This window comes from Equus caballus, chromosome 7 (genome assembly GCF_041296265.1).
Source record: "Equus caballus isolate H_3958 breed thoroughbred chromosome 7, TB-T2T, whole genome shotgun sequence".
NCBI classification, from domain to species: Eukaryota; Metazoa; Chordata; class Mammalia; order Perissodactyla; family Equidae; genus Equus; species Equus caballus.
The window spans coordinates 34,992,341-35,020,077 of NC_091690.1; the positions used below are offsets into that span (position 1 = coordinate 34,992,341).

General features: G+C 38.4%; 2 protein-coding genes and 1 long non-coding RNA gene across 6 annotated transcripts in view; 1 reads left to right on the plus strand and 2 right to left on the minus strand.

The window, feature by feature from the left end:
* The window catches only part of LOC138924991 (uncharacterized), a 29,626-nt gene extending 13,602 nt beyond the window's left edge, over window positions 1-16,024 (minus strand). Inside the window, exons 1-2 of the long non-coding RNA XR_011440547.1 lie at window positions 14,107-16,024; window positions 6,369-12,895 (exon numbers count right to left, since the gene is read on the minus strand). This is a non-coding gene — a long non-coding RNA (uncharacterized lncRNA). The remainder of the gene's footprint in view (window positions 1-6,368; window positions 12,896-14,106) is intronic.
* PATE1 (prostate and testis expressed 1) lies at window positions 6,503-10,122 on the plus strand. 3 transcript variants are annotated; one of them, XM_070272932.1, is made up of 6 exons: window positions 6,547-6,617; window positions 6,907-6,942; window positions 7,056-7,148; window positions 7,758-7,798; window positions 8,097-8,213; window positions 8,968-10,122. In XM_070272932.1, the coding sequence occupies exons 3-6, from the start codon at window positions 7,123-7,125 to the stop codon at window positions 9,099-9,101; spliced, it is 318 nt and encodes a 105-aa protein (XP_070129033.1). In that variant the 5' UTR covers window positions 6,547-6,617; window positions 6,907-6,942; window positions 7,056-7,122; the 3' UTR covers window positions 9,102-10,122. The 3 variants fall into 3 exon arrangements, with proteins under 3 accessions (XP_070129032.1, XP_070129034.1, XP_070129033.1); XM_070272931.1 differs by lacking the exon at window positions 7,056-7,148 and having other exon boundaries at window positions 6,503-6,617; window positions 7,763-7,798; XM_070272933.1 differs by lacking the exon at window positions 7,056-7,148 and having other exon boundaries at window positions 6,507-6,617.
* A 3,808-nt stretch (window positions 16,025-19,832) lies between the features above and the next one.
* PATE2 (prostate and testis expressed 2) lies at window positions 19,833-26,638 on the minus strand. 2 transcript variants are annotated; one of them, XM_070272934.1, is made up of 6 exons: window positions 26,481-26,638; window positions 25,773-25,915; window positions 22,224-22,354; window positions 22,055-22,078; window positions 21,462-21,590; window positions 19,833-21,113 (listed from the first exon to the last, which is right to left on the minus strand). In XM_070272934.1, the coding sequence occupies exons 3-6, from the start codon at window positions 22,273-22,275 to the stop codon at window positions 20,977-20,979; spliced, it is 342 nt and encodes a 113-aa protein (XP_070129035.1). In that variant the 5' UTR covers window positions 22,276-22,354; window positions 25,773-25,915; window positions 26,481-26,638; the 3' UTR covers window positions 19,833-20,976. The 2 variants fall into 2 exon arrangements, with proteins under 2 accessions (XP_070129035.1, XP_014596633.2); XM_014741147.3 differs by lacking the exons at window positions 25,773-25,915; window positions 26,481-26,638 and having other exon boundaries at window positions 22,224-22,406.
* Window positions 26,639-27,737: the final 1,099 nt, after the last annotated feature.

The following is a 27,737-nucleotide window of genomic DNA, read 5'->3' on the forward strand; positions in this document are numbered from 1 at the left end:
GAGCAGGAAAGCCTTAAGAAGAACCTATGTTTCACCTCCATCTGATCTTTAGACTCAGTGCAAGCAGGAGGAGGCAGAATGAGTTAGTGGTATGAGTCTTTGTTCTTCCACATCCTGATAAGAGAGGCATTATCTGAGCACTTGCTTACTCAGAGACATTCTGATTCTCCATGGCTATTTGTTATTGTCACTACTGTCTGATTTTAATCCCTCCACCTTGAGGATGGGATGCTAATCAAAGCTTCAATAGGATGGAAGTTTGGACCCAAGTGATCCTATTCCTTTTCTCCAAAGCTTAAAATCTTCTCTGAGCTTCCATGATCACAATGAAGAAAAAGGTCTACCCTTCTTATAGCTTGTAATTTCTTATTAGTGAGACTTCAGGACCTGCAAGCAGCGTCATGGCCCTGCAATTCCAGCCACTAGCATCCCAACTCATCCTTTCTCTTTTTCTTTATTTTTTTCTTGAGAAATATAAAATGCATATGGAAATGTTCACAAAATATGTATAAACAATGCAAGGAAAAATATATTGAGACTCAAGCACAAGATATTTTTCGAAACAATTTTACTAGAGTATAAATTGCATATGTTAAAATGAACCTATTTAATGTAGAGATTTCAATAAGTTTTGACATATGTGCACAACTCTATAACTACCAGCAAAATCAAGATATAGGACATTTCCGTTACCACAAAAAGCATCCTCATGCCCCTTTGCAGTCAACACCAACATCCCACATTCTACCTCATTTAAAATCGGCTCTGCTTTCTGTCACTAGAGATAAATTTTGACTGCTAAAGTGTTTTGTTTAAAGAGAATCAGATGCTTTGTGTCTAGTTTTTTTTTTTTCACTCAGTATAATGTTTTTATCCTAGAGGAAGGAAAACATATGTTCACACAAAAGTCTGAAAAAGAATGTTCATAGCAGCTTTATTTGAAATAGCCCCAAACTAGAAAGAACCCAGATTTTCTTCAATGGGCAAATGGATAAACAAACTGTGGTACATCCATACAACAAAATACTATTCAGCAATAAAAAGAATGACCTTTTCATACACGCAACAGTTAGATGGCTCTTGAAGGTGTTATGCTAAGTGAAAAAATCCAATCCCAAAGGATTACATGAGTATGATTCCATTTACATAACATTCTCTGAATGATAAAATTATAGTGATGGAGAGTAAGTCAGTGGTTATCAGGCTCTAGGGTTAGAGGGAGAGTCTGACTATAAAGGCGTGCTATGAGGGAGCTGCTTTATGATGATGGAAGAGTTGCACCTCCTGATTTTGGTGATTGTTACACAAATCTACGTGTATGTTAAATTTTAGTAATAACGTACACCAAAAAAATGAGTACATACAAAAGCTGATAAAACTCGATTAAGGTACATAGTCTAGTTAAAAAAAATTGTACCAATACCTATTTCCTGGTTTAGAAAATGAGCTATGGTTAGTTATAACGTTTCCATTGGGAAAGCTGGATAAAAAATACATAGAAAATATCTGTACTATTTTTTGAAACTTCCTGTGATTCTTAAATTATGTCAAAATAAATTTTATCAAAATAAAAGTCTTTTAATAGTCTGAAATTTTTTTTTAAGATTTCTTTGAATCTATAGATCTGGGGAAAATTAATGTATTTACATTATTGAGTCTTCCAGCCAATAATTATGGTCTATTTCTCCATTTATTTTTGGATCTTAGTTAGCTTTTCTTAATTATGACATTTTTCTCCTTACAGAAGTTATACAACCTGTATTAAATTTATTCCTAGATACGTCATATATTTAACACTATTTAATAATTCATTTTCTTGCCTTTTTTTGCTAGACATTTCACTCTTTGTTCCCTTTCATCTTGATGCTCCTTTTCTTCTTTATTCTTCTCACTGTGGACATGAATGACCTCTTTGTGCTCAATTATATTGGCCCCTTTCAGTCTTCGTTTTAATTTGTAGAATTTGACACTGAATTTGTACATCATCCTTGATGTCTCTGGGTGATGCTGTTTTCATGAACCTCTTGAGTACCAAGGGTACTGCTGGCCCAAAGATAACATATCTGTTTCTCTCTGGGTTTCATAAGAATAACTGGACCCATCCCCGAGCATTCAAGAAGATTGACCCCATAAAGGAGGAGGATTATGGGGTTTGGTATTGCTGGAGGCTGAGCTGAAGCATTAAGGAGATCTTAAGTGGGAGGGCTCTATGGACCTGTGGAAGCAGATGGCAGCATCAGAAAGCTCTTCTTTCTTCTCTACAGGAATCCGCAGATGTATGCATTTGTCCTCCAGCCTTGACTTGTTCAAACTAACATATCGATTCAATTTAACAAATATTCATTAATAGTACATAGTTTCTATAAGCGCAAGTTTGTTGATGGCATTACTATTGTCTAATCACGTCTTTATTTCACTTTATTCCTGAAGAATTTTTCTCTGGCTATAGAATTCTCTCCTGGCAGTTACCTTCTTTCAGCATATTGAAGATATCATCCTACTAATTTCTACCTTCCATTGTTCTTATTGAGTCCAGCTGCCAGTCCAATGCTCTTTGGATGTATTATGCTTTTAGTCTTCTGGTTGCTTTGAACATCTTACTATTTTCTTTGACTTTCTAAAATTTCACTATAATGCTGTGTTTTAAAATTTATCTTGCTTTGGATTTTTTGGGCTTCTTGAGTCTCAGAGTTGATGTTTTCTATTGGTACTGGAAAGTTCTCAGTTCTAATAGTCATATAATGGAATACTATACAGAAAAAAAGTAAAACTTTTTTTCCTGCAAAAACGTGAATAATTCCTAGAAGGTATACTGTTTGATTCTGTTTATATTGATATTTTAAAACAGGCAAAAATATAGTCTGGTAAAACTATAAAACAAAACAATGGTTAAATGCCATATGAGAAACGATAATGTTTCCCACTAGATGAGGAGAAAGGAAAATGTAGTTAGGAAGGAGCGCTTTGGGTGGGGCGTTTTTCTTGGCTTTGGGAATATTTAATTTCCTGACCTGGTTCATAGCTACATAGTCTACTTTAAAATAATTTAAGATATGCATTTGTGTTTTATACTCTTTGATATGTGTATTATTTTTCACCAATATAAAAACCCCACATCTAGACACACGCACACACAAAGGGAATAACAAGGGGGATCTGCTTCATTAAACTGGTCAGGAACAGTCTGTGTGAACACAGAGAGATTATGCTCATGATCCGAAGAGATGCGTTTAAAAAGTATGCAGTAAACTCAGCAGTACAGAGGGCTAGCTGCCACCTTGGGAGTGCCGGCAGTTTGCAAATAGGTCTCTGAGCGTGGCCTTCATGTGCTGGTGAATTTACTGTGGAAAGCAGAAGAGAAGTCCCTAGTTTCTCTTTAGCTGAGGTCACCCTTAGAAAGAGTTCCCCTGGTGATAGCTAGGTGTGTTGATACAGGATATTGAAAGTACGGGAAATTTTATCTGAGCTGTAAGCTATAATAGGAACAATGGATAGATTATTAGCTACCTTTTCACCCTTGACTCCTAGACCTACCTCCTTGGTCACTTCAATGTCCATGTTATCTTCTCCAACCCCCAGCATCACAGGAAAAAACTATCCAGGAAATTGTGAACATATTGAACAATTCTGAGATTCCCAGAAAATCATCGGGGATGGCAAGTCTCATAGTGGACAAGAATACACATATAAAAGCTCCCCAGAGATACTTCTTTTATATTCTTTCTTGGATCTGCACATATTGTCTGAAAATTTCCTGTTTTCACATCCCTCAAGAGGGTAGAATCTCTCTGGTTTCGTCCAGTCCTGGTCACTCAGAGCTGTGCTGTTCACTTGCCTGAGAGAAAAGAGGCAGGCTGTTCTGATCTGACCATTCTTTCAAACCCTGATCTAGAAGAAATTGTTCTTTCCTTGCTTGGTCACTGGTATAAGTCCTATGGGTACTGGGAAAACACCAGGAGCCTAAGGCCATTGATGCTGCAGTGGAACAGTCTCTGTGCTCCTCATCTTGTTGACCCTCCTCATCGTATGTGGGATCTGCCTAAGCTGACATCTCTTTCTTCAAATCCTGGTACTCACCACCAGCTCCATTAACCATTCAAAGTGGTCATTATGTGAAAATATCTCGATTACCAATGAATTTCAGGATATTTTGCTGTATTCCCTATGAAGAGTAGATCTGTTTCTTTTGAAAATAATGATAACTGTTTGGAAAGAAAATTTCCATTCAAGAAACATCATTTTTATTGTTTTGCATGATAGCGTCGGAGATGCAAACCAAAAATCCTAGCCCATAATCAAAATCTCTTCTAATCATACATACTATGACAGAATTGAGTACCTACCTAGTCACTCCCAGAGTTGCGGTAAAACCCGGGGCTACTCTTCTGGACTAACTGTACCTCCAGAACTCTGTGATGGGGTGGGGGCCTCATGAATAAAGGGGCCATACAGACTTAAATAAGGTTCAGAGCAATAAGCAAAAGGAGTTCGTTTCTGAATACTTTAATTTTTTTGAGGAAGATTAGCCCTGAGCTAACATTTGCCACTCTTTGCTGAGGAAGACTGGCCCTGAGCTAACATCCGTGCCGATTTTCCTCTACTTTATATGTGGGACACCTGCCACAGTATGGCTTGATAAGTGGTGCAAAAGTCTGCACCCAGGATCCAAATCGGTAAACCCCGGGCCGCCAAAGTGGAGCACGTGAACTTAACCGCTACTCCACCAGGCCAGACCCCATTCCTGAATACTTTTATTTCATAAGTCTGAAATTGATGACGTAAAGAATTATTTAGAGGTGTCCTAAGAGGATAAGAAAAAGGATTAGGGACACTGAGGAAATGAACAGAGTGGGACCCAGTAAGAAAATCAGGTATTATGGAATACTAAGGCTGGGAGTATGAGTTTGAGGAGATTTTAGAAGAAAAGTATGTCATTAAAATAGGGTTAAAATATAAGCAAGAAATCTAGGTGGATCAGTAAAGTGGGGAGGGGGAGAAGTCTGCTTTAGGATGGCATGATAATATCATAGGAGTATAATTAGGTGAGGAGACAGTTTCTGATGGGACAGAGGAAGGAAACCTTCCCTCCTTTCTTGGGCCTGCCATTAGCTAAAGATTTAAATATGGAACTCCTAGAAGGAAAAGAGGGGAGATCTCAAAAGGTCGGAGAAAGGAATGCAAAGATGCAAGAGAAGATGCTAAACTTCAGAGCAATGAGAAGAGGGAGAGGGAGAAATCTGCTAGTGAGTATGCAGAACACAAAATCAGAGATGTCATTTGTGTATGAATAGATGTGTGCGCGCACGTGTGTGTAAGTAATACATGAATATTTAATGGTATTATTTCAAAGCTTCACCAGCGTACAAGCAGTTAACTAGTTGTATCTACTTCCTCCTTCCTCCCTGTATGGAAATGCCGGTTTGCTCTTTTGCTGTGTAATAATAACCTCCAAAAAATCCTGGAGAAAATCTCCTCTGTACATCTCTCTTGTTGTCTCTACCTCTTCAGCCAACATCCAGCTTGGACCACTACCCCACTTTCTGTAGACCTATATTGTGCTCTATTGCAATCTGCTTCGTTCTAGTTGCTGTTTCTCTCCCTATATCGCTTTGCCCTAAGCATGGGCACAGAACTTCCCCTCAATTCCTTGCAGTGACAGCAGAGACTAAGCTGCAACCTCGATTGCAATTTGTTGAAAGTATAGCAATAACTGAAGGAAACTAACAGAAAACTTAGAATGAGACACTAGATATGACTGTTCTTAGAATCCACAAGCTCAATCCCTCATGGGAATTTTACATTCAGCCATCTGCCTAACTGAACACCTAGTCACTCTCAGAGTTGAAGCAAAACACCCCTGATACCTCGGCTGACACCAAGTGGGAAGGACCAGCTTACCTCCCTCCAGGAGAAGTAGCCCCAAACCTCTCTCTCCTAACAGAAGCTTGTTAAGTCTCAACCGCAGGGGATACTCTAAGAATGGGAGCAGTTTCTTCCTTAGCTCTCACCTTCTACCCCAGGGTTTGCTTCATTCCAGGATGATTGACAGAGGAAACTACTCGCCTCATAATAATCCTTTGTCAATGCCTCTGAGTCTAACCTTGCCACCTCTTTTCCCCATTCCCCATAGTATGCCTTTTTAAGGCTCTGTGCTCAGCCTTCTTTTGGCCTTTCTGCTTTCCAATTATTTGCATGCGTATATTCTTTCAGCTTTAACAAGCACCTTGGTGTATGTGACTCTGAATCTTACCCACCCAGCCCTGATTTATCCTTGTATTCTCCCATAGTGTGGTATAATGAAAAAGTCGTGGAAACGGCATCGAAAATCCTGAGCGGTAGGTCTCAAATAAATCAGATTCAGGACTTACCTAGCAAGTCCCTCTTCTTCTCAATTTGCCAAAAAGAGTAATTACAGAGGGACTGGTTTTCCTGGGCATAGGATACACCTTTGAAGGACTTCCACAGTGTCTCCACCCCTAGCCTTCCTGAGGAAGCCCAACCTGGCAGATGTATAAATAGTCACCTTACAGCTTCCTGCTCTAACCTGCTCCTTTCTCCCTCCGAAATGGACAAGTCCCTCCTGCTGGGACTCCCCATTCTGCTCTGCTGCTTTAGAGGTGCGTCCCTAAGGCTGACGGTGAGGTGTCTCCAGGATCCTGGAACGGGTCAGGGTTCCTATGACAGCACTTCTCTTACAGGAGTCATATAGTAACAGAAACTGTGATTCTAATGCCATGATTTTCACCCACAATGCATCATGTCCCCGGGACCTTCACCAAAGCCTTAGTCCTCCTCTTATTGGAGGAAATAGGTGGATTATAAAGGAATTTAGAGGATTTTCATAGAAGCTGTGAGGTGGGGTTTGTAAAATGAAGTCTTCACAGAGTGTATCTTTCTTTCCAACAGTCCCATCTGGATCATTTTCAGACAGCGAACATGTAGGTGAGTAGAAATGGATCACTGGTGTGAGAGGAAGGCTGGAGGAGGGGCGGATGAGTGCGGTAGGGTAGGCAGTGGGGGCTGAGAGGAATCCAATGATAGACCTTGAATTTCAGCACACAGCAACCTGTTCCAGCAGGATGGGGCCAGGATGGGAGCTGACTTTAAGTTTGACAAAATACCATGAGCAGCAGTTGTCAAGGCAAAGGGTGAGTGTAATAAAGGGCAAGAAAAAGGGAAAGGAGGAAGTAGAATGTTGACCTTATGGGCACTATCTAGCCAAATTCAAAGCAGCAGCTTCATGAATTTCAGATGCTCCTCCCCATTGTCAGCTTCCAGGAACACATAGGTAAGAAAGCCCTATAGGATCAATCAAAAAGAAAGGGGAGGCCAGCTTGGTGGCATAGTGGTTAAGTCCATGCACTCTTAACCAATAACCAATCAGAGGAAGACTGGCAACAGATGCTAGCTCAGGGCCAATCTTTCTTACCAAAAATAAAAGAAAACGAAAAAAGAAGAAGGGAGAGAGGCAAGAAAAATGTACACTTATCTTTCTCCTTCTGGTCAGTGCTACACGCTATAGGGATGAGTATGGGAGTCTGAGAGGCCCTGTGGAGGTGAAGATTGTTGAAAGGAGGGAAGAGGTGCAGAGATGCCCTGAGAAGGACGACTAGGCTTCAGAGGGACAGAAAGGGCCTAGGGTGGTTCTAGGTTAAAAGTGCAAGATGGGCCCCAAGCATTACAAGGATTACAAGGGTCCCATGCAGGGGCAAATATCAGACAAAGTTGCAGATTTGTTTTTTTTTTCTCTTTGCCAGTACAGTCCATGAAATATTTATTAATGAAGATCGTTATCTTGGTGAGTATGAAGAGGACTTGATCTGATTACTTCAGTCTTGATTTTGTTTCTCTTTTCCTTATTCCTCCATATTTCTTTCCCCTCCCATTTTTCAGGGTAAAATTCCTGAGACCTCAAACTCCAGTCTCTCTTGGCTTACTCTACGTTGATAGAGGCAGAGGCCCACCCTTAACGGGTCTTTGGCAAACCCCTCCAGGCTCAAAGCAGACTTCAAATAGGAAAGGGGAGATGCATCCTTTCATGGCAGTGTGAGATTTGCTCTCACTTCTATTTCTCTCCTCTCTGGCCCAAACTATAGAAATTGTTCAGTGTAGGATGTGCCACCTCCAGTTTCCAGGAGAGAAGTGTTCCAGAGGCAGAGGAATATGTACTGCATTCGCTGAAGAGTCTTGCACAACTGGGAGGATTTTCAAACGTAAGTTGTTGGTTTGTGGAAGGAAGGTGGGGTAGAGGAAGCAGACGGAGGCACATCAATCATAGTAAAAAGGAGGGAAGCTTACTTTACTACCATCAGTCTCAGCCCTGGGATGTGAGATATCTCTATTCCCCATCATATGCCATGATGAAAAATGGATGGAGGTGGTCACTAAGGGATCATGTGTATAGCTCTGGAATCAGTATTTTGAGAAGCCTGAAAAAAACAGAAGAGACTAAATTGGGGTAAGAGGAGAGGTACCATATGACCAGTGGAGAACAACTGTTTGTTGGAGTGGGAAGCTCAGCTCCTTGACTTTATCTCTGCCTGGAATTTCTGTGGGTGGTTTTAAACTGTGGAAATAGAGGGGCCAGTGTCAGCAATAAATACTGGCTAAATGGCACTTAATGGGTAAGACTAAACATCATGATTTCTCAAATTCTCACTCTTTTTGTTAAGCAATCTCTCAGCGTTTATAACCCTTACTTAAACCAGTGTTAAGATTCTCAACTGAATCATCCAGCTTTGGCAATCCCTGAATTGCTGCTGCCATTACCTTCCCACCCCCAACAATTTTTAACTACTCTGCCATTGGTTTTCTTTTGGGAAGCCCCCAACTTGCAACATCTTCCAATTCTTCACATTTGAATGACAGCCTTGAATTACACAAGGTTGTTTTTATATGCTGGTGTGGGCTGGAAAAAATTTCTTTGCAGAAGCCCCTTTGCTGATCTGTCTCTCCCCTCTTCTGCAGGTGATGGTACTCCCTGGTTAACCTTCATGGGCTGCCTAAAGAACTGTGCCAGTGTAGACAACATAAAATGGAGTGTCTATTTGGTGAACTTCAGGTGCTGTAGGAGCCATGACTTTTGCAATGAACACCTCTAAAAGTTGCTGGTCCTTCTGTGGTTCCAGTCTCTGGGTGACATTGTTGCCTTGGCCTCTTCACAATGATTTCCTAAAAGAACACATTTCAGATTGCAAACACATGGCTCTGCTTTCTGTATGTATAAGAAAAAAGTCTCTGCCTCTTCTAGATTCTCTATCTTGGCCCCTACGGGGGGAAATACCTTGAAAGCAAGATCAAAACCTGCAGGTTGTTACAAAACCTAGTGCTTTCACTGTACACCTAAGTTGCTTCACAAAAGGAAGAAGAGAATAGATTGTTTTCCCTGTATCTTCCCTTTCTTCTGCAGCAAGATATTTTCATATTTTTTAATGTTTTTTTCTCTCTCTGTTGTCCTCCAATTAAAGCATATGACACTGGTCTTATGGGAAGGGATATGGCGAAGTGAAAAGAGATGGCTTGGGTCTTCTTGAATTTTGTTTATGAATGCTATCCCCAGAGTGAGGAGAAGGGCAGAATGTAGCAAGGAATTTGCACCAGAACCGTGAAGAGAGAAAGATCTGCTTTCTAGAACAAGTCCGTCTTGGGGTTGGGAGTTGGAGACAAAGAAGAGGAGGCATCCGTTCTAGAGATAGTGCTTGCACTCTGCTTCCCTGGCAAACTCACAGGAAGACATCAACCTCTGGATAGGAAAGAGCTGTAAGATGCTTGCAAGATGAGACCGGAAGTAGCCACACAGATATTCCCATGGCTGAATCCTGGCATGGAAGAAGCTGAGATCAATGGGATCTGAGGAAGCCATGTGGGTCTTAGCCACTAGACATCTCAATGGCATCTCTGTGGAGAGCTGTTCCCATGACCAGCTGCCTCTCCCCACCCTCCACCTCACACACACTCAGGACTTTTGCTATGTATACGTCTAGCACATCAGGAAAAAATAGGGGTTGGAATGAGTATGCTCACAGGAATCGAGACTGATTGCTAACAATCTGGTAGGATGAGGCCTGGAAGTGATGATTAATTGACATTATAAAAATATCATAAAGTTGCATTTCTTCTATACCTATATTGTGTTTTCTTCTTTTCCTCCCCTCCAAATCCTTTCTCAATTTCCTCAACAAACATTTATTTAAAACATTCCATGTTTCAGGCACTACTAGGCCCTAGGATACAGTAGTCATGATCCCTATCATCATGGAATTTAAAACAAGAATGAAAATATATTTAAAGAGATTATTAAACAAGCAAGTTGAAACAAAAATTATAAAAAAGAAACAGGTTGGAATATTTGGTATAAAGTATAACAGAGCAAATTAAAAATAATAGGTGAAATATTACAATGGGAGAAAAAAGATGAGCAAGAATTAGTCAGTTGGAAGATCAGAATGAAGAACTCTCTCAGAATACAGGGAGAAAAAAGAATTAGAAAATATGACCATAGAATAAAAAGATTTACCAAGGACAAATTCGAGAAATAAGGAAAAACGTTAAGTATTGAGTTAATGACTACCAAAGACTGCAATCGTTTAAGTATTTCCAATAAGACAGAAGAAAAAAAGCTTAAAGTAAAAAGAAAGAAGTGCCAAAGTTCTTCAAGCTCCTTCACAAAGAAACTTAAAACAATGTATAACTTTCGAAAAACAGTCATGTCTAAGTGTGATTTCTGCGGTAACGCATTATTAATTAAGATAGCCAGTTTCATGGAAGATTACCACAATCTTTGAAGCCTAGGTACTTAAAAGAATCTTTTGGTAAAAAAGAAATATAGCAAGAATATATATTTTCACAGACTTCTCCCCCTGGAAAGGAGAGTAAGATTGATAATTTGTGAATGTTCTCAATGTACTTATTTATCAAAACCTGCTTTATGACAGAAAATATTGCGTACTTTATGTAACTATACAATATTTTCTCGTTCTTGTCTTTCTTGGAATCTGTTGTGTTAATCTAGTATGTATTTCATTTTATCTTCTCTATCAGCTTTTTAGCTATACATTCTTAATAATTCTTTTAGTAGTTATGCATATTTGACTTTTTACAGTCTACCTTAAGTTAGTACACTTACCACCTTGTTAGTAACACAAGAATCTTCAAAGAATTTGACTCCTTTTACTACCCTCTGCTTCTTGAGCTACTATTGTCATCGTGTTGCTGTTGTTATTGTGGTAAAATATATATAACACGGAATTTACCATTTTAACCACTTCTAAATATACAGTTCAGTGGCATTAAGTACATTCATACTGTTGTACAACCATCACCACCATCCATCTCTAGAACCCTTTTCATCTTACAAAACTGATACTCTGTACCCACCAAACAATACTTCCCATCTCCTGGCAACCACCATTCTACTTCCAGTTTATGTGAGTTTGGCTATATTAGACACCTCATACAAGTGCAATCATCCAGTATTTGTCCTTTTGTGACTACTTATTTCACTTAACATTATGCCCTCAGGTTTCATCCATATTATAGGATGTGCCAGAATTTCCCTCATTTTTAATGCCAAATAATATTCCATCTTGTGTACATACCACATTTTGTTTATCCATTCATCCATTTGTGAACACTTGGGTTACTTCCACCTTTTGGCCATTGCAATTCATGGTGCAACGAACATGAGTGTACAAATATCTATGCAAGTTGCTGCTTTCAATTCTTTTGGGCATATAGCCAGAAGTATAATTGTTCGATCATATGGTAGTCTATGTTTAATTTTTTGAGGAACTGTCATACTGTTTTCCACAATGGCTACACCATTTTATATTCCTACCAAGAGTGCACTAGGGTTCCAATTTCTCTGCGTCCTCACCAACACTTGTCATTTTCTGTTTTTATGATAGTAACCATCCTAATAGGTATGAAGTGGTATCTTATTGTGGTTTTTATTTGCATTTCCCTAATGATTAGTGATGTTGAGCATCTTCCCATGTGGTTACTGGCCATTTGTATATCTTCTTTGGAGAAATATCAATTCAAGTCTTTTTGTCCATTTTTAAATCAATCAGTAGTTTTTTTCTTGTTGCTGTGTTCTAAGAGTTCTTTAAATATTCTGAATATTACCTCTTATCAGAGATATGGTTTCCCATTCCATGAGTTGCCTTTTCATTTTGTTGATTCTGTCTTCTGATGCACAGAAGTTTTTAATTTTGATGTAATCCACTTTATCTATTTTTTCTTTTGTTGCCCATACTTTTGATGTCATAGCCAAGAAATCATTGCCAAATCCAATGTCATAAAGGTTTTACCCTGTTCTCTTCTAAGAGTTTTACAGTTTTATGTCTTATGTTTAGGTCTTTGGTCCATATTGAGTTAATTTTTGTATATGATGTAAGGTAGGGGTCCAACTTCACACTGTTGTATGTGGATATCCAGTTTTCCCAGCACCTTTTTTTTCTTTTTTCTAACTTTTTATTTCTTTTTAATTAATGTATAATTGACGTATGACATTGTTAGTTTCAGATGTACAACACAGTGATCCGATATTTCTGTATGTTGCCAAATGATCACCACAATAAATCCAATTAACTTTCCCAGCACCATTTATTGAAAGTACTATTCTTTCCCCCATTAAATTGCCTTGGCACCCTTTTCTCAAAAATCATTTGACAATATATGCAAGAGTTTATATCTGTGCTCTCTATTCTCTTACATTAGTCTATATCTCTGTCTTTATGCCAGTACCATACTGTTTCAATTACTGTAGCTTTATAGTACGTTTTGAAATCAGGAAGTGTGAGGCCTCCAGCTTTGCTCTTCTTTTTCAATATTGTTTTGGCTATTTGGGATCCCTTGAGATTCCATATGAATTTTAAGATGGATTTTTCTATTTCTAAAAAGAGAAAAAACCCACATAATTAATAACAGTAATGAGAGGTTATATCATTATGGATTTTACAACTACTGAGAGGATAATAAAGGAATACTATGAATGCTTTTATGCCAATAATTTTGAAAGTCTAAATGAAATGGACAAATTTCTCAAAAGATACAATCAAAATGCACTCAAGAAGAAATGTACAATGTGAATAGTCCTAAACCTATGAGAAAAATTGAATCCACAGTTTAAAACATTCCAGCAAAGAAAACCTATGCCCACATGGCTTTACTGATGAAATCTATCAAACACTTCAGGAAGAAATTATCCCACTTTCACTCTCCCAGAAAATAGAGCTGGGATACTTCCTAATGCACCCCATGAGGCCACCTCTACACTGTTCTAAAGCCAAATGGAGACATAATAATAATAGAAAAAAAACAAAGTTACAGACCAATGTCCTCCTTGAAATAGATGAAATCCTGAACAAAATATTGGCATATTGAGCCTAACATTATATAACAAAGGTAATATATCATGACAAGTGGGGTTTATCCTGGGAATGCAAGGCTTCAATAGTCGAAAATCAACCAATAGAGCTCGCCATATCAACACACTAAAGAAGAAAAGCCACAATCATCTCAATGAATGGAGGAAAAAGAAATCAATAAAAATTCTCAGCAAACTGGCAAATAAAAGGAAATTTCTTAAATTTATAAAATACAAAACTACAAAAAATCAATAGCAAGCACCGCACTTAATTGTGAAAGATTGAGTGCTTTTCCCCTTAAAGCAGGAAAAAGGCAAAGATGTTTGCCACTTGCATTTAACATCACTCTAGACATTCAAAGCAGTGCACCAAGGCAAAATAAAAATGTAAAAGGAAAACTATTTAGAAAGGAAGAGATAAATTACAGGTTACATATTTTTTATGGGGAAAAAACCCTAAAAAACTATAAGAACCAATAAATATGATTAGCAAGGTTGTAGGATGTAAGATCAACATTAAAAATTTCTATTGCATTCCTCTATGCTAACCACATTTATTTAATGTATCTACAAGAATTAAGCAAACTCTTCATCTGATAATTCCAACAATTGGATCATCTATGGGTTTACTTCTTTTTAAATTTTAAATTCTCTAGATTAAGTATCACATTTTCTTACTTCTTCACTGTCACTTAAATTTTTATTATATTCTCAGTATACTAAAGAGTGTTGTCTACCTCATCCCTCTGTCAAGCAGCCAAGTGGAGGAGCTCATCTCCAAGATCCAATCAATATTTGAGCAGTGTCAACAGTATGTTGGAGCTTTAGTTGGTTTCAGTTCACTGTTCGCTTCAAATGCCTTGGGGGCTAGATCCGTCCTCTGCATGTTATAACCCCTCCATCTAGCATCCAGCAGGAATTCAAAACATAAGAACCTTGCAACTACAGATATTGCTCTATGCTTTCCAGTCTAGGTGCCAGCTGCCAATCCACTGTCATGCACTTAGTGGATATTCACTGGGGGATGGTCAGTGAGCAGGGAGAACGAGAACTATATTTTGAGATCCACAGATTCCAAACCATCACCCTGTGCAAGAGGTTGTGAAAAATTATGCTGGTTTTTTCCTATTCAAACAAAGTCACTCTGTCTATGCCAAGCCTGTTGCTCTAGTCACCAAGAGAAGGCTTGTCAGGTGTCTCCAGGGAATAAACTTCCTATTGGTCTCTGCTCACCTTGCAAGGGCTCGTTTCTTTCTAGAATTGAGTTTCTTTTTAGTTTGAATCCACAAATCTCCAATATCACTTAGAGATATTTGACTTTGTAATACTTTATCCATTTTTCCAGTTACTACAGTGGGACACGTTTTTTTCTAACAACTCTCCACGTCAACCAGAAGCCAAAAGTCTGATATTCTTTTTTGAAATATTTTTTATGTTTTTCTTGAACATCTCTCATCATAAAATTTTTGTTTCCTAGCCATCTCACTTCGAAGCTTTTCTACATATCTTTTTCTTTTCTCAAATTGCACGTAATGCAACCGAACTCTAGACTAAATCATATAACTTAAACAGATCTTACTTTGTGTTAAGCCCTATTGTTTTGGTTTTTTTGAGGGAGATTAGCCCTGAGCTAACATCCATGCCCATCTTCCTCTACTTTATATATGGGACAACTGCCACAGCATGGCTTGATAAGTGGTACATGGGTCTGTGTCCAGGATCTGAACTGGTGAACCCCGGGCCTCTGAAGCAGAACGCAAGAAAACTTAACCACTATGCCACTGTGCTAGCCCCTATAATAGCTGTTTTTAAATCCCTTTCCTCTTAATTCCAACACCTGGATTATCACAAGGTCTTTTCATCTTGACTCTCTGAAACTTGCTTCATAACTTTATTTCTATAGGGAAGGAAAAGAAACATATGCCAAAAAACAGCATCACCCCATTTTTAAAACTAGGCAATACATTAAAAATCTAGAATTTTTCACTAGTATAATTTGGTGAATAAAAAAGTTGATTGCTTGAAAGAGAGAGAGAGATAAGTATGTAGATAGATAGATAGATAATAGATTTTAAATAAAAATGCTATCAAACTATGCATACTATTTTAAGACTTTTTTTTCCACTGAACATATTTTAACGTGTTTTCAAATCAACAAATTTGCATTGACCTTGTATTACTTCAATGGATGCATGGTATTTCATTATACAGATGTATCATATTTGATGTAGGCAATCCTGATTGTCTTTACTTTTTAACTTTTATTACTGATCCTGCTGTGAAGCTTGTTTCCTCACATGTATCTTTTTTTTGCCTCGTCTCATTCCTTCTCCAAAATTAAATTGTTTCTTTCTGTATTTTTTTATTGAGATATAATAAACATACAACATTACATTCATTTTGGATGTACAACACATCACGACTGAGTATTTGTATATATTGCAAAATGATTACCACAATAATTCTAGTAAACATCCATCACCATACATAGTTACAAAATTTTTTTCTTGTGATGAGAACTTTCAAGATTACTCTCTCAGCAACTTTCAAATATGCAATATAATATTATTAACTGTAGTCACTATGCTGTATATCAGATCCCCAGGATTTATTTCTTTTATAACTGGAAGTTTTTACCTTTCAACTCCCTTCACCCATTTCACCCACCCCCACACCCCACCTCTGGCAACCACCAATCTGTCCTCTGTATCTGTGAGCTTGTTTTTTTGTTGTAGTTATTTTCCATATATAAGTGAGATCATATGGTATTTGTTTTTCTCTGTGTGGCTTGCTTTACTTAGCATAATACCCTTAAGTGCCATCCATGTTTTCACGAGTGGCAAGATTTCATTCTTTTTTATGGCTGAATAATATTCCATTATATATATATATATATATATATATATATATACACACACACACACACACACACCACATTTTCTTTATCCATTCATTCATCAATGGACACTTAGGTCGTTTCCATATCTTGGTTGTTGTAAATAGTACTGCAGTGAGCATAGGGGTGTATATATCTTTTTCAGTTCATGTTTTAATTTTTTTCAGATAACCAGAAATGAAGTTGCCGGATCATATGGTAGCTCTATTTTTAATTTTTTGAGGAAACTTTATACTGTTTTCCAAGAGGATGCACCAATTTACCTTCCCACCAACAGTACACAAGTGTTCCCTTTTCTCCACATCCTTGCTAACACTTGATATTTCTTGTCTTTTTGATAATAGTCACTCTAACAGATGTGAGGTGATCTGTCATTGTGGTTTTGATTTGCATTTCCCTGATAAATAGTGGCGTTGAGCATCTTTTTACGTACCTGTTGGCCTTCTGTATATCTTCTTTAGAAAAATGTCTATTCAGAACCTCTGTGCATTTTTTAATTGAATTGTTTGGCTTTTTCTATTAGTTGTATGAATTCTTTATATGTTTTAGATATTAACCCCTTATCACATATATGATTTGAAAATATTTCCTCCCATTCAATAGGTTCTCTTTTCATTTTGTTGATGGTTCCCTTTCCTGTTCAGAAGCTTTTTAGTTTGATGTAGTCTCACTTGTTGATTTTTGCAAAATTAAATTTTTGAGGTAGAAACTTGGATTGAAATAGATGCCAATTCTTAAAGATTTTGATATTTTTTCATTTGCTTCCAGAAAATGATTTATGTTCTCACCATCAATGTACAACCTTTTCATCTTTAGCAGTGTAATAATTGAAACTTAAATAGTTCCTTGTTTTCTTGATTTGCATTTCTGACATTACAGATGACATTGTTTCTTCTTTGAATTATCTGTTCTTTTTTTAAAAATTTTTTTAATTAGAGGGTTCATCTTATTCTAATTCATATGAAAGAGCTTTTAGTATATTGAGGCAGCCGATCATTTATCTGCTATACTTATAACAAATATTTTTCCTACTAAGTCATTTATCTTTTTTTTTATTTACCAAACATTTCCTTTCGTATGTGGTCAAATCTATCAATGTTGTCTTGTTTTGTGATTGATGTCGTGATTAAAAAACTTCCTCTATCACTAGATAATATAAATATTTATGAGTATTCTTAATAGTGAGCTTAGAATAAGAGAGAACTTTGGGATTATATAGTTATTGTATCCAATTCCAGCTCTGCCATTAACTAACAGAGATTAGTAACATTGCATCTTCCAAAGACGCTGCAACAACAGCTCCCATCCCACAAGCTCTTCTACAACTTTGCTATTCTCCAATCAAATAGTGGAACCTGGCCAGTGTGTGACTCACTTGCAACCAATAGAATATAGCAGAAGTGATGATGCATGACTTCTAAGGCTAGGCTGTGAAACGTGATGCACAATGTGAATCCCAAATGTGATTCTGCCTTGTTAGAATTCATGCCTTGAGAACCCTAAGCTTCTGTGTAAGAAATCTGGGACCTCCATGCTGTAAAGGGGGCCAAATCACATGGAGAGTGCATACGTAGGTGTGCTGACCAGCAACTCTAGGTGACATCACAACTTATACCAGCATCAACTGCAAAGACACGTGCATGAAGACACCTCTGAATGATTACAGTCTCCAGCTTTCAAATTACTCCAGCCTTTGAGGTCTCAGACATCATGGAGCAGAAGCAAGCCATCCCCACTGTCTACTTTCTGAATTCCTGACCCACGGTACTAGTGAATACATTTTTTATTTTTATTTTTTGCTGAGGAAGATTTGCCCTGAGCTAACATCCATGGCAATCTTCTTCTATTTTGTATGTGGGTTGCCACCACAACATGGCCACCAAACCAAACCCAGGCAGCCAAAGTGGAGTGTGCCAAACTTAACCACTAAGCCACAGGGCTGGCCTCCACAATAATTTTTTTGTGCAGAAATAATAACTGAAAAACTGTGTGATACTTGTCAAGTTATTCTACTTGTCTATACTTGTCAAGTTACCCAATTAGCCTCTGCATGACCAGTCTGGTCTTCAGATTTCTCACCTATTAATTGTCTTACAATAACAGCTACTTCATAGGAAGTTGTGAAGATTAAACAAGATCATAAACAAAAATTACTTAACATTTGCCTAACACACACTAACAGGTCATACAATAAGAGCCACAACAATATTAAAAAATTAAAGTTTTTAGTTTGTTTATTACATTTAAATCTTTAATACATGCAAAATTTACTTTGGTTTAATGTGTAAGGTTGTATGAATTACTTACTTGTCAACTCCAAATTAACACTTAGATTAGTAGCCAATTTCTTGTCTTTAAAAAGATGTGTGAAGAAACAATTTCTTGTACAACTATGTGAATATGTGAAAGAGGAGTACATGCATACTGGAGAATTGGTACTTGGTGTGCTATCATGTGGGTAAAGAAATTTTCACCTAGGTCTTATTCTGCTCATTTGTTCAAGTTGGAAAGTGGAACTAGGAAGAATATCCCAAGATGGAGTAAACCAAAGGAAAATACTCTCTAAGATTAGAGCAACTTTACCTAGGCAGTAGGAAAGCCTAATAAGAAAGATTCTCCTTATTCATGAGGAGTTAGTTTACACACTACACACACCATCCTCAGAGGTGCCAATTGTTTAATTTCATTTTCTAACCAAACCTCATCACGTTTAGAGCTCCATGATCAGTGATGATGGAAAACACTTGGCCTTCTCAGCTTAAAATTTAAAGGAGGAATAAAGAGAACAAGGGTAGTCAGGGAAGGGGGGCAGAATGTTAACAAGAATATGCTCTCAGCTGGAGATCGGCTTATTTGGAAAACCTCTGGAGCACAAATTGCATCACAGACTTAGTCCCACCTCAATGCAAGGAATCAGCCATTCATTGGCTGAGGTCTGTGCTCCAGCTGGGAGCTTAGCTTCTGGGCAAGGCAGCTCCCATTTGTCAGAAGGCAAATCTCCAGAGAAGTAAATAGCTGTGAGTTGTTATAAGCCAACACTCAACGCAGCTGAATGGCAGATGCACTGATCAGCAAAGAGGATTCGGGCAGCCCCCCCAAATCAAATCAAAATCATCCACTACATAAAATAAAATTAAATGTCCTGATGCTGAGAATGCCAATGTTTCCTCTTGAAACATCAAGGAAAGGTTTTACAATTAGAACTTTCTTCCTGTTCAACAAAGCCAAGTTTGTCTAAACATTGACTCACAAATATTTTTAAGGTCTATTTTGAAATTCAATGGAAAACAATGATCTCTTTTTTTTCTAGATTGACATCTCCCATTTCCATGATTCAATGGATAAGAGAGCCCATAGACAACTAAACATAAAAAAATAACAATATGTCATTTCTTTAATTCAAAATATCTGTGTTACATTGTCTTTTCCAAACTGCTTTTCTTTATTGAAAAAGTTGTCGTCATGTCTTTCTTCATCTTGGCTCTGTAAAATCCCAATTGAGGATTCCTCAGAAAGAATTATATTCTCAGACACAGACAAGGACAAGAGTATAACAAACCACGCAGGTAGAGGGGTGATTGGTTTATTGTAAGAATTTCATATGACATAATAAGGGAGAAGAAGCTCATGGAAACCCAGGGACCGGGAACTGCAGTAGGCCTCACAAGGAGAGAAATGCCAAGGTTATTCTGTATCAAAGGAAGCTTCACCACCTTGGCTCAGGTGTGCTGTTCTACCAGCAATTTTACTCAGTTTCTCTCTGCCTATTTGTTTTACCCAGTGTCTGCATGCTTCTCTTCCCACCACTATCACCTTCTGTTCTCTCTGACCTTCTGTTTACTCATAACTTCATCTCATATAGGACAATTTGTAACTAGAACCCTGCCTCATGGCATCTCTACACATTCTTTTATCTTCAATTACCATGCCACCTGCTTTATTATTAACATTTTGTTCTCATTCTTATGAGAAGAAACTGACTAAACATCCTTGCACATGGTCTCCATTCCCAGTTCAATCACGTGATACCCAGCTATCTGGCCAGCCACAGCCATGATAAATCAAGCCAATTCCACGCACACCAAATTGCCTCTCAAATTTTAGTTTCAACAAACCGAAATGCCCTTAAAATTTTCCTTGATGCCTCATCCCTATGCCTGCCCAGTTTTTTCTGGCCAGGGATTCCACCTAAGAGCTCTATCAGAGAAAGATGTGGCTCATGTTGCCAGCAAATTAGGAAGCTAGAGTCAGTCCCCTTTTACCTCCGTAACCCTCGTGAAAAAGGAGAGTGCCAGGAGGTGTCAGGGCTAATCGAAAGAGAATCCCAACCCAGAGGAGTGGGTATGAAAGAGGACAAAATATGGTCCAAGCTTGGGATTATTTTGACCCAGGTCTTTGCATTTCCATAAAGGAGATAATAAATAACCAATTCTAAACCCAACCCCATTCTCGGCAGCACCACCATAAGGAAACCAAAACCCCCTGACAGATGTGAGCAACAGGGATTTGCAAAAATTCAGTCCAGTGCTCCATCATTGATAAGACTCAGCTACTCTCCACTGTTTCTTCTTACAACTACTACTCTTTTTGCTACCACCTGGCTTTCTCATTCCCTATCGTTGGTTAGAAGAGAGCAAAATACAGATTTGGAGGAAGAGACAAAGGGAGCGGTGAGTTGAAGAATGACACAAAATCCAGGAGAGATGCAGAACTAGGCTCCCTCAGGGAGATTGCAATAGTCACTATGTTTGCAACAGATGAGCTCTGTCCTCCTTTCAAAACCCAAGAAGTTGATGTCCTCACATTTGGTCATACATGACAGCTTTGAATAAAAATACATACTCCGCCCTGAGGAGGGGAAAGAGAGGGAATACAACTGTAACGACTGTTTCCTCCTACCATATACCTAGGAACAACCTCTCTTCAGAGCCCCACCAACCTTTCTCCAGGCCCAAATGAGCAACAAGGCTGAGTCTGCTAATCACTGACCCAGAGATTTTATTCCCTAACTGATAAGAGCCACCCACCTTTCCTTCACTAGACATTGTCTTAAGGAAGTCCATCATTGCCGTCTCGTCTACAGGACCACCTCATCCTTACCCATCCCACTCACCCATGCACTCGAGGGCAAAAGAACACCACTGCCTCTAAGGCAAGAAAGTTGCTATTTGCCAGTCCCTCTATATCCCACGCTACCTTTTCTTGTAAGTATGTAAATGTTCTCAATAGCACAGGACTGTTGGTACCCCAGGCTGCAGGACTTCATGATGTCATAGCATAACCCGAGATGAAATTTTTTACATTTATAACATGTTTTTGAAGGCTCTGCCAGAAAAAGAAAAAGATCCTTAAAGGATGCAGTCTGGAGAAGGTTCTCCAGGCCTGGGGGCTTCTCCACAGGAACTTCCATAGCCTAGTGGCTCCTAACCTTTCTCGGGTGGTTGACTCCTTTGATAATCTTGTGAAAGATAACTTGTACAGACATAAATCAATTTTGTATATGATTTCAAAAGGTCAGAATTCCTGTAAAATTTATCTATGGACCCCAAGTAATGAAACCCTTATCTAGTCTGATGGTTTTATCCTGTAATAAGGAAAAAAGAGCAAAAGGAATTTTAGCCTTCTTACTTCAAAAAATGGACTAAATTGGTCTGGGAAAAGACAAAACTCCTAGGATTTTATGGCAAGACTGGATTACAGCCCTCTCTGAAGACAGAGGGGAGGTCTTATTCCTAAACATGTCACTGATGACCTCTTTACCCAGGACTTTAGACTAGCCATGGTCATACCTGTCAGATGTTTGTGAAATTCACCTGTGAAAAGAAGAAAAGTCTTCCTTGTCATAATCTTACATACATCTGCCAAAGCCCCAAGAGCCGATTTTGGAAATTTCTCCTCCCCCAGCATCTGCCCATCTCTTAACCAAGAACCAGCATCCTCTCGCGCTCTAGGACTTACCCTTATTCACGCCGAACAGAAAGACTATGCCCAGCAGAGACAGAGCAAACATCCTGGAATGTTTGTCATGTGCAATTTCCTGTGGAAGGTGCTGGTTATCTCCTCTGGTGATCTGTCTTTGGGCTATTCACCTAAATCATATGATCATAACATGTCAGGGACAGACAGTACCTCAATGTTCCCAGAACTAAGCAACCAACTGGAGTCTCACTACCTCGAAGGCATCTGTTTTAAAATCTTCCTCAATGATCAGCCCAAATCTCTCTCTCTGTCTGTCTGTCTGTCTGTCTCTCTCTCTCTGTCTCTCTCTCTAAATATATATATACACATATACACACACAGGACATACGTAAACTCTATTCATTGTGGTATAGTTAAGCCTTGTACTCTGTAAGAAAAGTCAAATTTCTCTCCCACATTTTAACCTTTTAGATATTTTAAGATGGGATTTGGACACCTCAGCTCCTTTTAGCAGTCTTCACTAACCTAGTCACTATTCTCAGAATAATCTCAGACTTGTCTTTGCCTCATTTAGACTGAGGCACCAGGAGCTAAACACAGGCTTCCAGGTATGGTCTGTATGTGGGCAAGCATTGGAGTGCCCCTTCCATGGTGTAGGAAAGGGAAGTTTCAAGAAAAACGTGAGCAGAGGTGAAATTTATCTAGTTTGCCTTCAGGTGTTATTAACTGATTGATTTTTTAAATTAAATAATTACTAAACAGATACCAAATGCCAATATCACATGAAGAGACGATGCCAAGCAAACCAGGACACTAATTAGTGTCCTCACAGAGGTCTGAGTCTAGTTAAGGAGACCATAAGTACATCAAGCACAGTTGGCCAAGGGGCCCTAGATGAGAGATATTCAAATTTGACTGCCTGATCAGGGAAGCTTCGTTAAAGAATGGATCGTTGAATGGGACATAGAAGGCTGGAAGTGTGTTACCTAGAAGAAGTGACTAGGGACAGGCACCCGAAGGAAGAGCAAATAAAGTACAGAGATGTCAAACAACCTAACACACTGTGATGAGAGCAGGTCATGTGGTTAGAGACATGGGTGAGCAAGAAACTCAAGCACAGAGAGATGCATCTTGTTGGAGGTGATGGCAAATGAGTAGAGAGAGGGGCTCAAGGGGGCAATGCACTGGTCTTGCTGTTGAAATTAGTTTTTCCCAAGCATATAAAATGGAATGCCTTCCCCATTATTGTGCACTTGCACGATGTCAATGAAAAGAATCATTTTCCCAGGATTGGGAAAGATGTTACAGTACCCACTCCTCTTCACCAAAACTGAATTCTAGAAAGGACACCTCCTTTTATCCCAAACTTAAGTTTGCTACACATATGGGTTCAAATCCTGGCTCTGCTGCTCACCAATTATGTGACTTTGGGTGAGTTACTAGTATTGAGAATAATTTCCATATCTCATAGGATTGGTACTAGTATTATATTGAAGTCTGTGAAAGGAGAAAGCTCATATTTGTTAAGACCTTGGAAACTATCAAGCACTAACTACCTGTGCAGTGCTTACAATTTCAGGAGCAACCTGGACCCTTTTGCCATGGTTGGCATCAGAATCTTCAATCACAAGGAGCCACATAGGGCAGCTGACTATGAGAGGCAGTAAGGTAGTGGCTGTAGCTGTGATTTTGGCATTGAAGAGGCAAGAGTGTGGCTGTGAGGATGGTACCGGGAGCATCCTGTCAAGGGTCAACTTTCACCAAGGATCATATTTGGCTTTGGGTGTTGGAAAAGGTGGGAAGATTTATAATAGTCTCTTCTACAATGGACTTTGAAGACAGAAAGTCAGATTCAGAACACACTGTCTAATTTGCCTTGGGTGGGTGAGCAGCTGGGAACTAGCTGAGCTCTGATTCACTGAGATTGGGTGAGAATTAGGTCCTATTCTCAGAGCTCAAGATATGATCCACGTGCCGATGAAGCCAAATTTTATATCTCTACCTATGACTTCTATTTTGAGTTCCAGACTCATATCTACAAATACTCAGTCCACTTTAGATGGCTCACAAGTACCACAATTTCAGAATGTCTCAATATGTAATTGTAGTCTTCCTAATTCACTAAAGCTGCTCCTACATAAGTGTATAGGGTCTTAATAAAACTGGGAATCATTCTTGAAAGATCCCTGTGCCCCACTCTCAAAGAGAATCTAACAGCAAGTCTTACCCATTCTACCTACTAACTTCTCCTCACATGGGTTTATTTTTCTCTATCTCCACTGCCACTTCTGTAACCCAATCCATCATTATCTCTTGCCTGGACCAAGCAGTAGCCTTGTTTTTTTGGCCTCCCTGCTTCTACTCTTGCCCCTTTAGAGTTGGGTCTCCACAAATCACTCAGAGAAAAATTTTATGGGTCAAAGACGTCACAGTCCTGGTCAGAACCCTTCAATGACTTTTCATTGCACTTAGGAGAAAATCCAAAGCTCTTCCTATAGTCTGCAAAGTCTCCCCCAATCTGAGCAAGGGCCACCTTTCCAATCTCATTTCCAACCACATTCTCCTGTGCCAGTCATGAATACTGATGGATGTAATATTACCATCTGGATTTGGGGGGTTTCTTTCTCTCTAATAGTAATCAGCTAGAAAAATGATCATCTCCTATTCAACTTTTGGTCAATGGTGATGACGCAATCTTGTTGAAGTTATTTCACAAACTGAAACTCTGCATACGCTGCTTCACCATCCAGGTTAGGAAATAGGACTTTGCCAGCCACCCCTGAAGTCTCTCCACATGGCCCATCACAGTCACAGTCCTTTCCCTCACACCAAATGTATCCACTATTCTGAATTTTGTAGTAATCACTTCTTTCTGTTTCTTTATGATTTTTATCTCCCAAATATGTATCCTCAGACTCTATAGCTTAATCCCACTCAGGTTTTTTTTTAATTTGGTATGTTTTGAAGTCTCTTTTAAATTGCAGCTTCCAATGTATCTATTGAAAAATCAAGGCTATTTGCTGTGTAGAATTTCCCCCAGGCCATCTCCTGATGATTGTACACTCATGGTTCAGTTGAACACGTTTCTGTGTTCACGTATTTCCCAAAGCCCAAAACTAGATCCACAGGTTTGATCAGACTCAGATTCAGTCCCTTTAGAAAAACAATAGGTGATGCTGTATTTGTTAATCAAGGGACAGATAGTCTAGCTTTTCTCTCTCTTTGTGATGTTAGCAGCCATATATGCTTATTATTTAGATCCGTTAATTCATTAGGTTTTCAAAATGGTGATATTTGATCTATCAACTCATTTTCATTTGTTAGCTGGAATAATTTTATAAAAAGATACTTTCCTTATCTATATTTGGTTACCCAGTGGTTTCATTCATATGACTCCCCTGTTACCTTCCAAAGGTAACCAATTTTTTAAATATCATTTTGAATCATGAATTCAGAGACATTTTATCATTTTCAATATGCTAAATTTCTTATCCTTATCGAAGGTCAAATTATCCCATTTTTCTGGGAGCCATTTTAAGTTGCCTCCTGAATCTATTTGACATGTCCCTAGTACTATTTGGTAACTACCTTTTTATGTAGTATGCAAAGATGTTCCAGAAATCTTGTATATTTCCTTCCACAAACTTGAAATTCAAGAAATCCTGTTCTCTTGTAATCAGAAATGGTGTTTCAGGACCAGAATCTTCTTGCCTCTGAATTAGTCATTGTTCCTAGGATTTTACAGGGAATAAATAGACAGATAAATAGATGACAAATACCCTGTGAGTAGCAACTGATATTTCCAATTCAAATACAGGGCTACAAAGTTTTCACTTAACTTCTTTTATTCTATAACTGTATCTCCTTTGTTTCACACTGAGGATTCTGGTTCTCAAAGTCACAGAATTAGAATAAAGTAAAATTAGAATTATACATAATATATATATAACAGAAAGTCGTATACAGATACGGATTACAATACTGCCAAATGTAGAATAGAATAAAATTAGAATTGAATAGAATTAGAATACCCCATAATGAAACATTTGTTTTATCCCACATTGCACACAAAACAGTCTCAATGTAACAATATTAAGACTACCACTACTAATTATGGTTACTAAAATAGCTCTAAAATTCCTCATATGCTCTCTACTTTCTCAGCCATCACCACTCATTTTTATTGTTGTACTATATCCACATTGTCTGATCCTATAGCCATGACATGCTATACACTCTAGCTTTTACTCTTCATTTAGTCTTTGTTCTACTAGTACATTTATATTTAAACATTACCACCAGTCCATGTGTTGAGGTCTCTCTAGTCATCTTCTGTATCTGAAGCACATTTTTCAATGGATTCTTTAGGAATGGCTTATGGGAACAATAATTCTGAAATGCCTATATGTTGACACTCTTTATGTTCTTTACACTTGAAGGTGAATTTTGCTGAATACAAAATCCTTGGTTCACATTTTATTTCCGCATATATCATAAATACATTTTCCTGTTTACAAAAGTCTAATGAATAACCAATTGCCTGTCCCTTATAAGTTATGGTCTTTAGGCCTAAAAGTTCAAAGGATTTTTTTTCTTTTTCTTTGAAGTTCAGTAATTTTACAAGACTATGTCTTGGTGTTGATCATTCTAAGTTGATATCATCAAGTACATAATGTGCTGTTTCAAGTCTTTAAAAGTCACTTCAGAAAAGTTTTTTACTATGGTTATTAATTTTTAGTATTTTTTTTCTTTTTCTTTGGTTTGCTGTTCCAGGAACTCCTATTATCTGTATATTGAATCTTTTTTGTTTATCTAAAAAAACGATACCTTTTAAAGTATTTAAATCTTTTCATTTCTTTTAGATTTTAAAATTTTCATCTTTTTCACTTTTTATTTCTCTTAGGTCAGTATTTCATGATTTATGCTTATGTTTTTCTTTTTTTTTCTTTTTGCTTGAGGAAGATTATCACTGAGCTAACATCTGTGCCAATCTCCCTGTATTTTGTATGTGGGATGCCACCACAGCATGGGTTAATGAGCAGTGTGTAGGTCCATGCCCAGGATCTGAACCTACGAACCCTGAGCCGCCAAAGTGGAGGGGGCAAACCTAATCACTACACTACTGGGCTGGCCCCTGTTCTTTCTATTTTTGTTGAGAGAGGCAATCCACCAGGGACCCTGAGCATCACTGCACATTCTTGTTGACCTCTGCCAAGAATGCGAGTCTCTGGCTGCTCTTTACCCAGGTCATCTCTCAGGGTTGTGTTTGCAGTGGGAAACATTGAAGAATGGGGTAACATCTCCCCACGACACAGAGCAGGCTTGCTTCCTCTTAGTCTATAAGTGGATGATTCCTCAAGTTCAGTGTTCCTCAGCTATGACACAACCCACAGTGAGGTCGTATCTACCTGGGCCTCAGATATAGCGTCCCATGGAACTCAGAGAACCTAAGGATCAAGGTGAACCAACCTCGACCTCTGGCTTCTGCTTTTGCCATGAGTAGTAAAGTCTTCTGTCTCTGACCCAGGAGTTTTGTTTCTTCTACCAGCATCT

What these genes read in the sequence shown, in the direction of transcription:
- PATE1 (XM_070272931.1), top strand. Translation starts at nt 6,566, where the DNA reads ATGGACAAGTCCCTCCTGCTGGGACTCCCCATTCTGCTCTGCTGCTTT. An exon ending in TCTGCTCTGCTGCTTTAGAG is followed by an intron (nt 6,618 to 6,906) that starts GTGCGTCCCTAA and finishes TCTTTCCAACAG; the next exon opens with TCCCATCTGGATCATTTTCA. An exon ending in TTCAGACAGCGAACATGTAG is followed by an intron (nt 6,943 to 7,762) that starts GTGAGTAGAAAT and finishes TTGCCAGTACAG; the next exon opens with TCCATGAAATATTTATTAAT.
- PATE2 (XM_070272934.1), bottom strand. Translation starts at nt 22,275, where the DNA reads ATGTTTGCTCTGTCTCTGCTGGGCATAGTCTTTCTGTTCGGCGTGAAT. An exon ending in ATTTCACAAACATCTGACAG is followed by an intron (nt 21,591 to 22,054) that starts GTATGACCATGG and finishes TTTTTCTGGCAG; the next exon opens with AGCCTTCAAAAACATGTTAT. An exon ending in TTACATACTTACAAGAAAAG is followed by an intron (nt 21,114 to 21,461) that starts GTAGCGTGGGAT and finishes TCCCCTCCTCAG; the next exon opens with GGCGGAGTATGTATTTTTAT.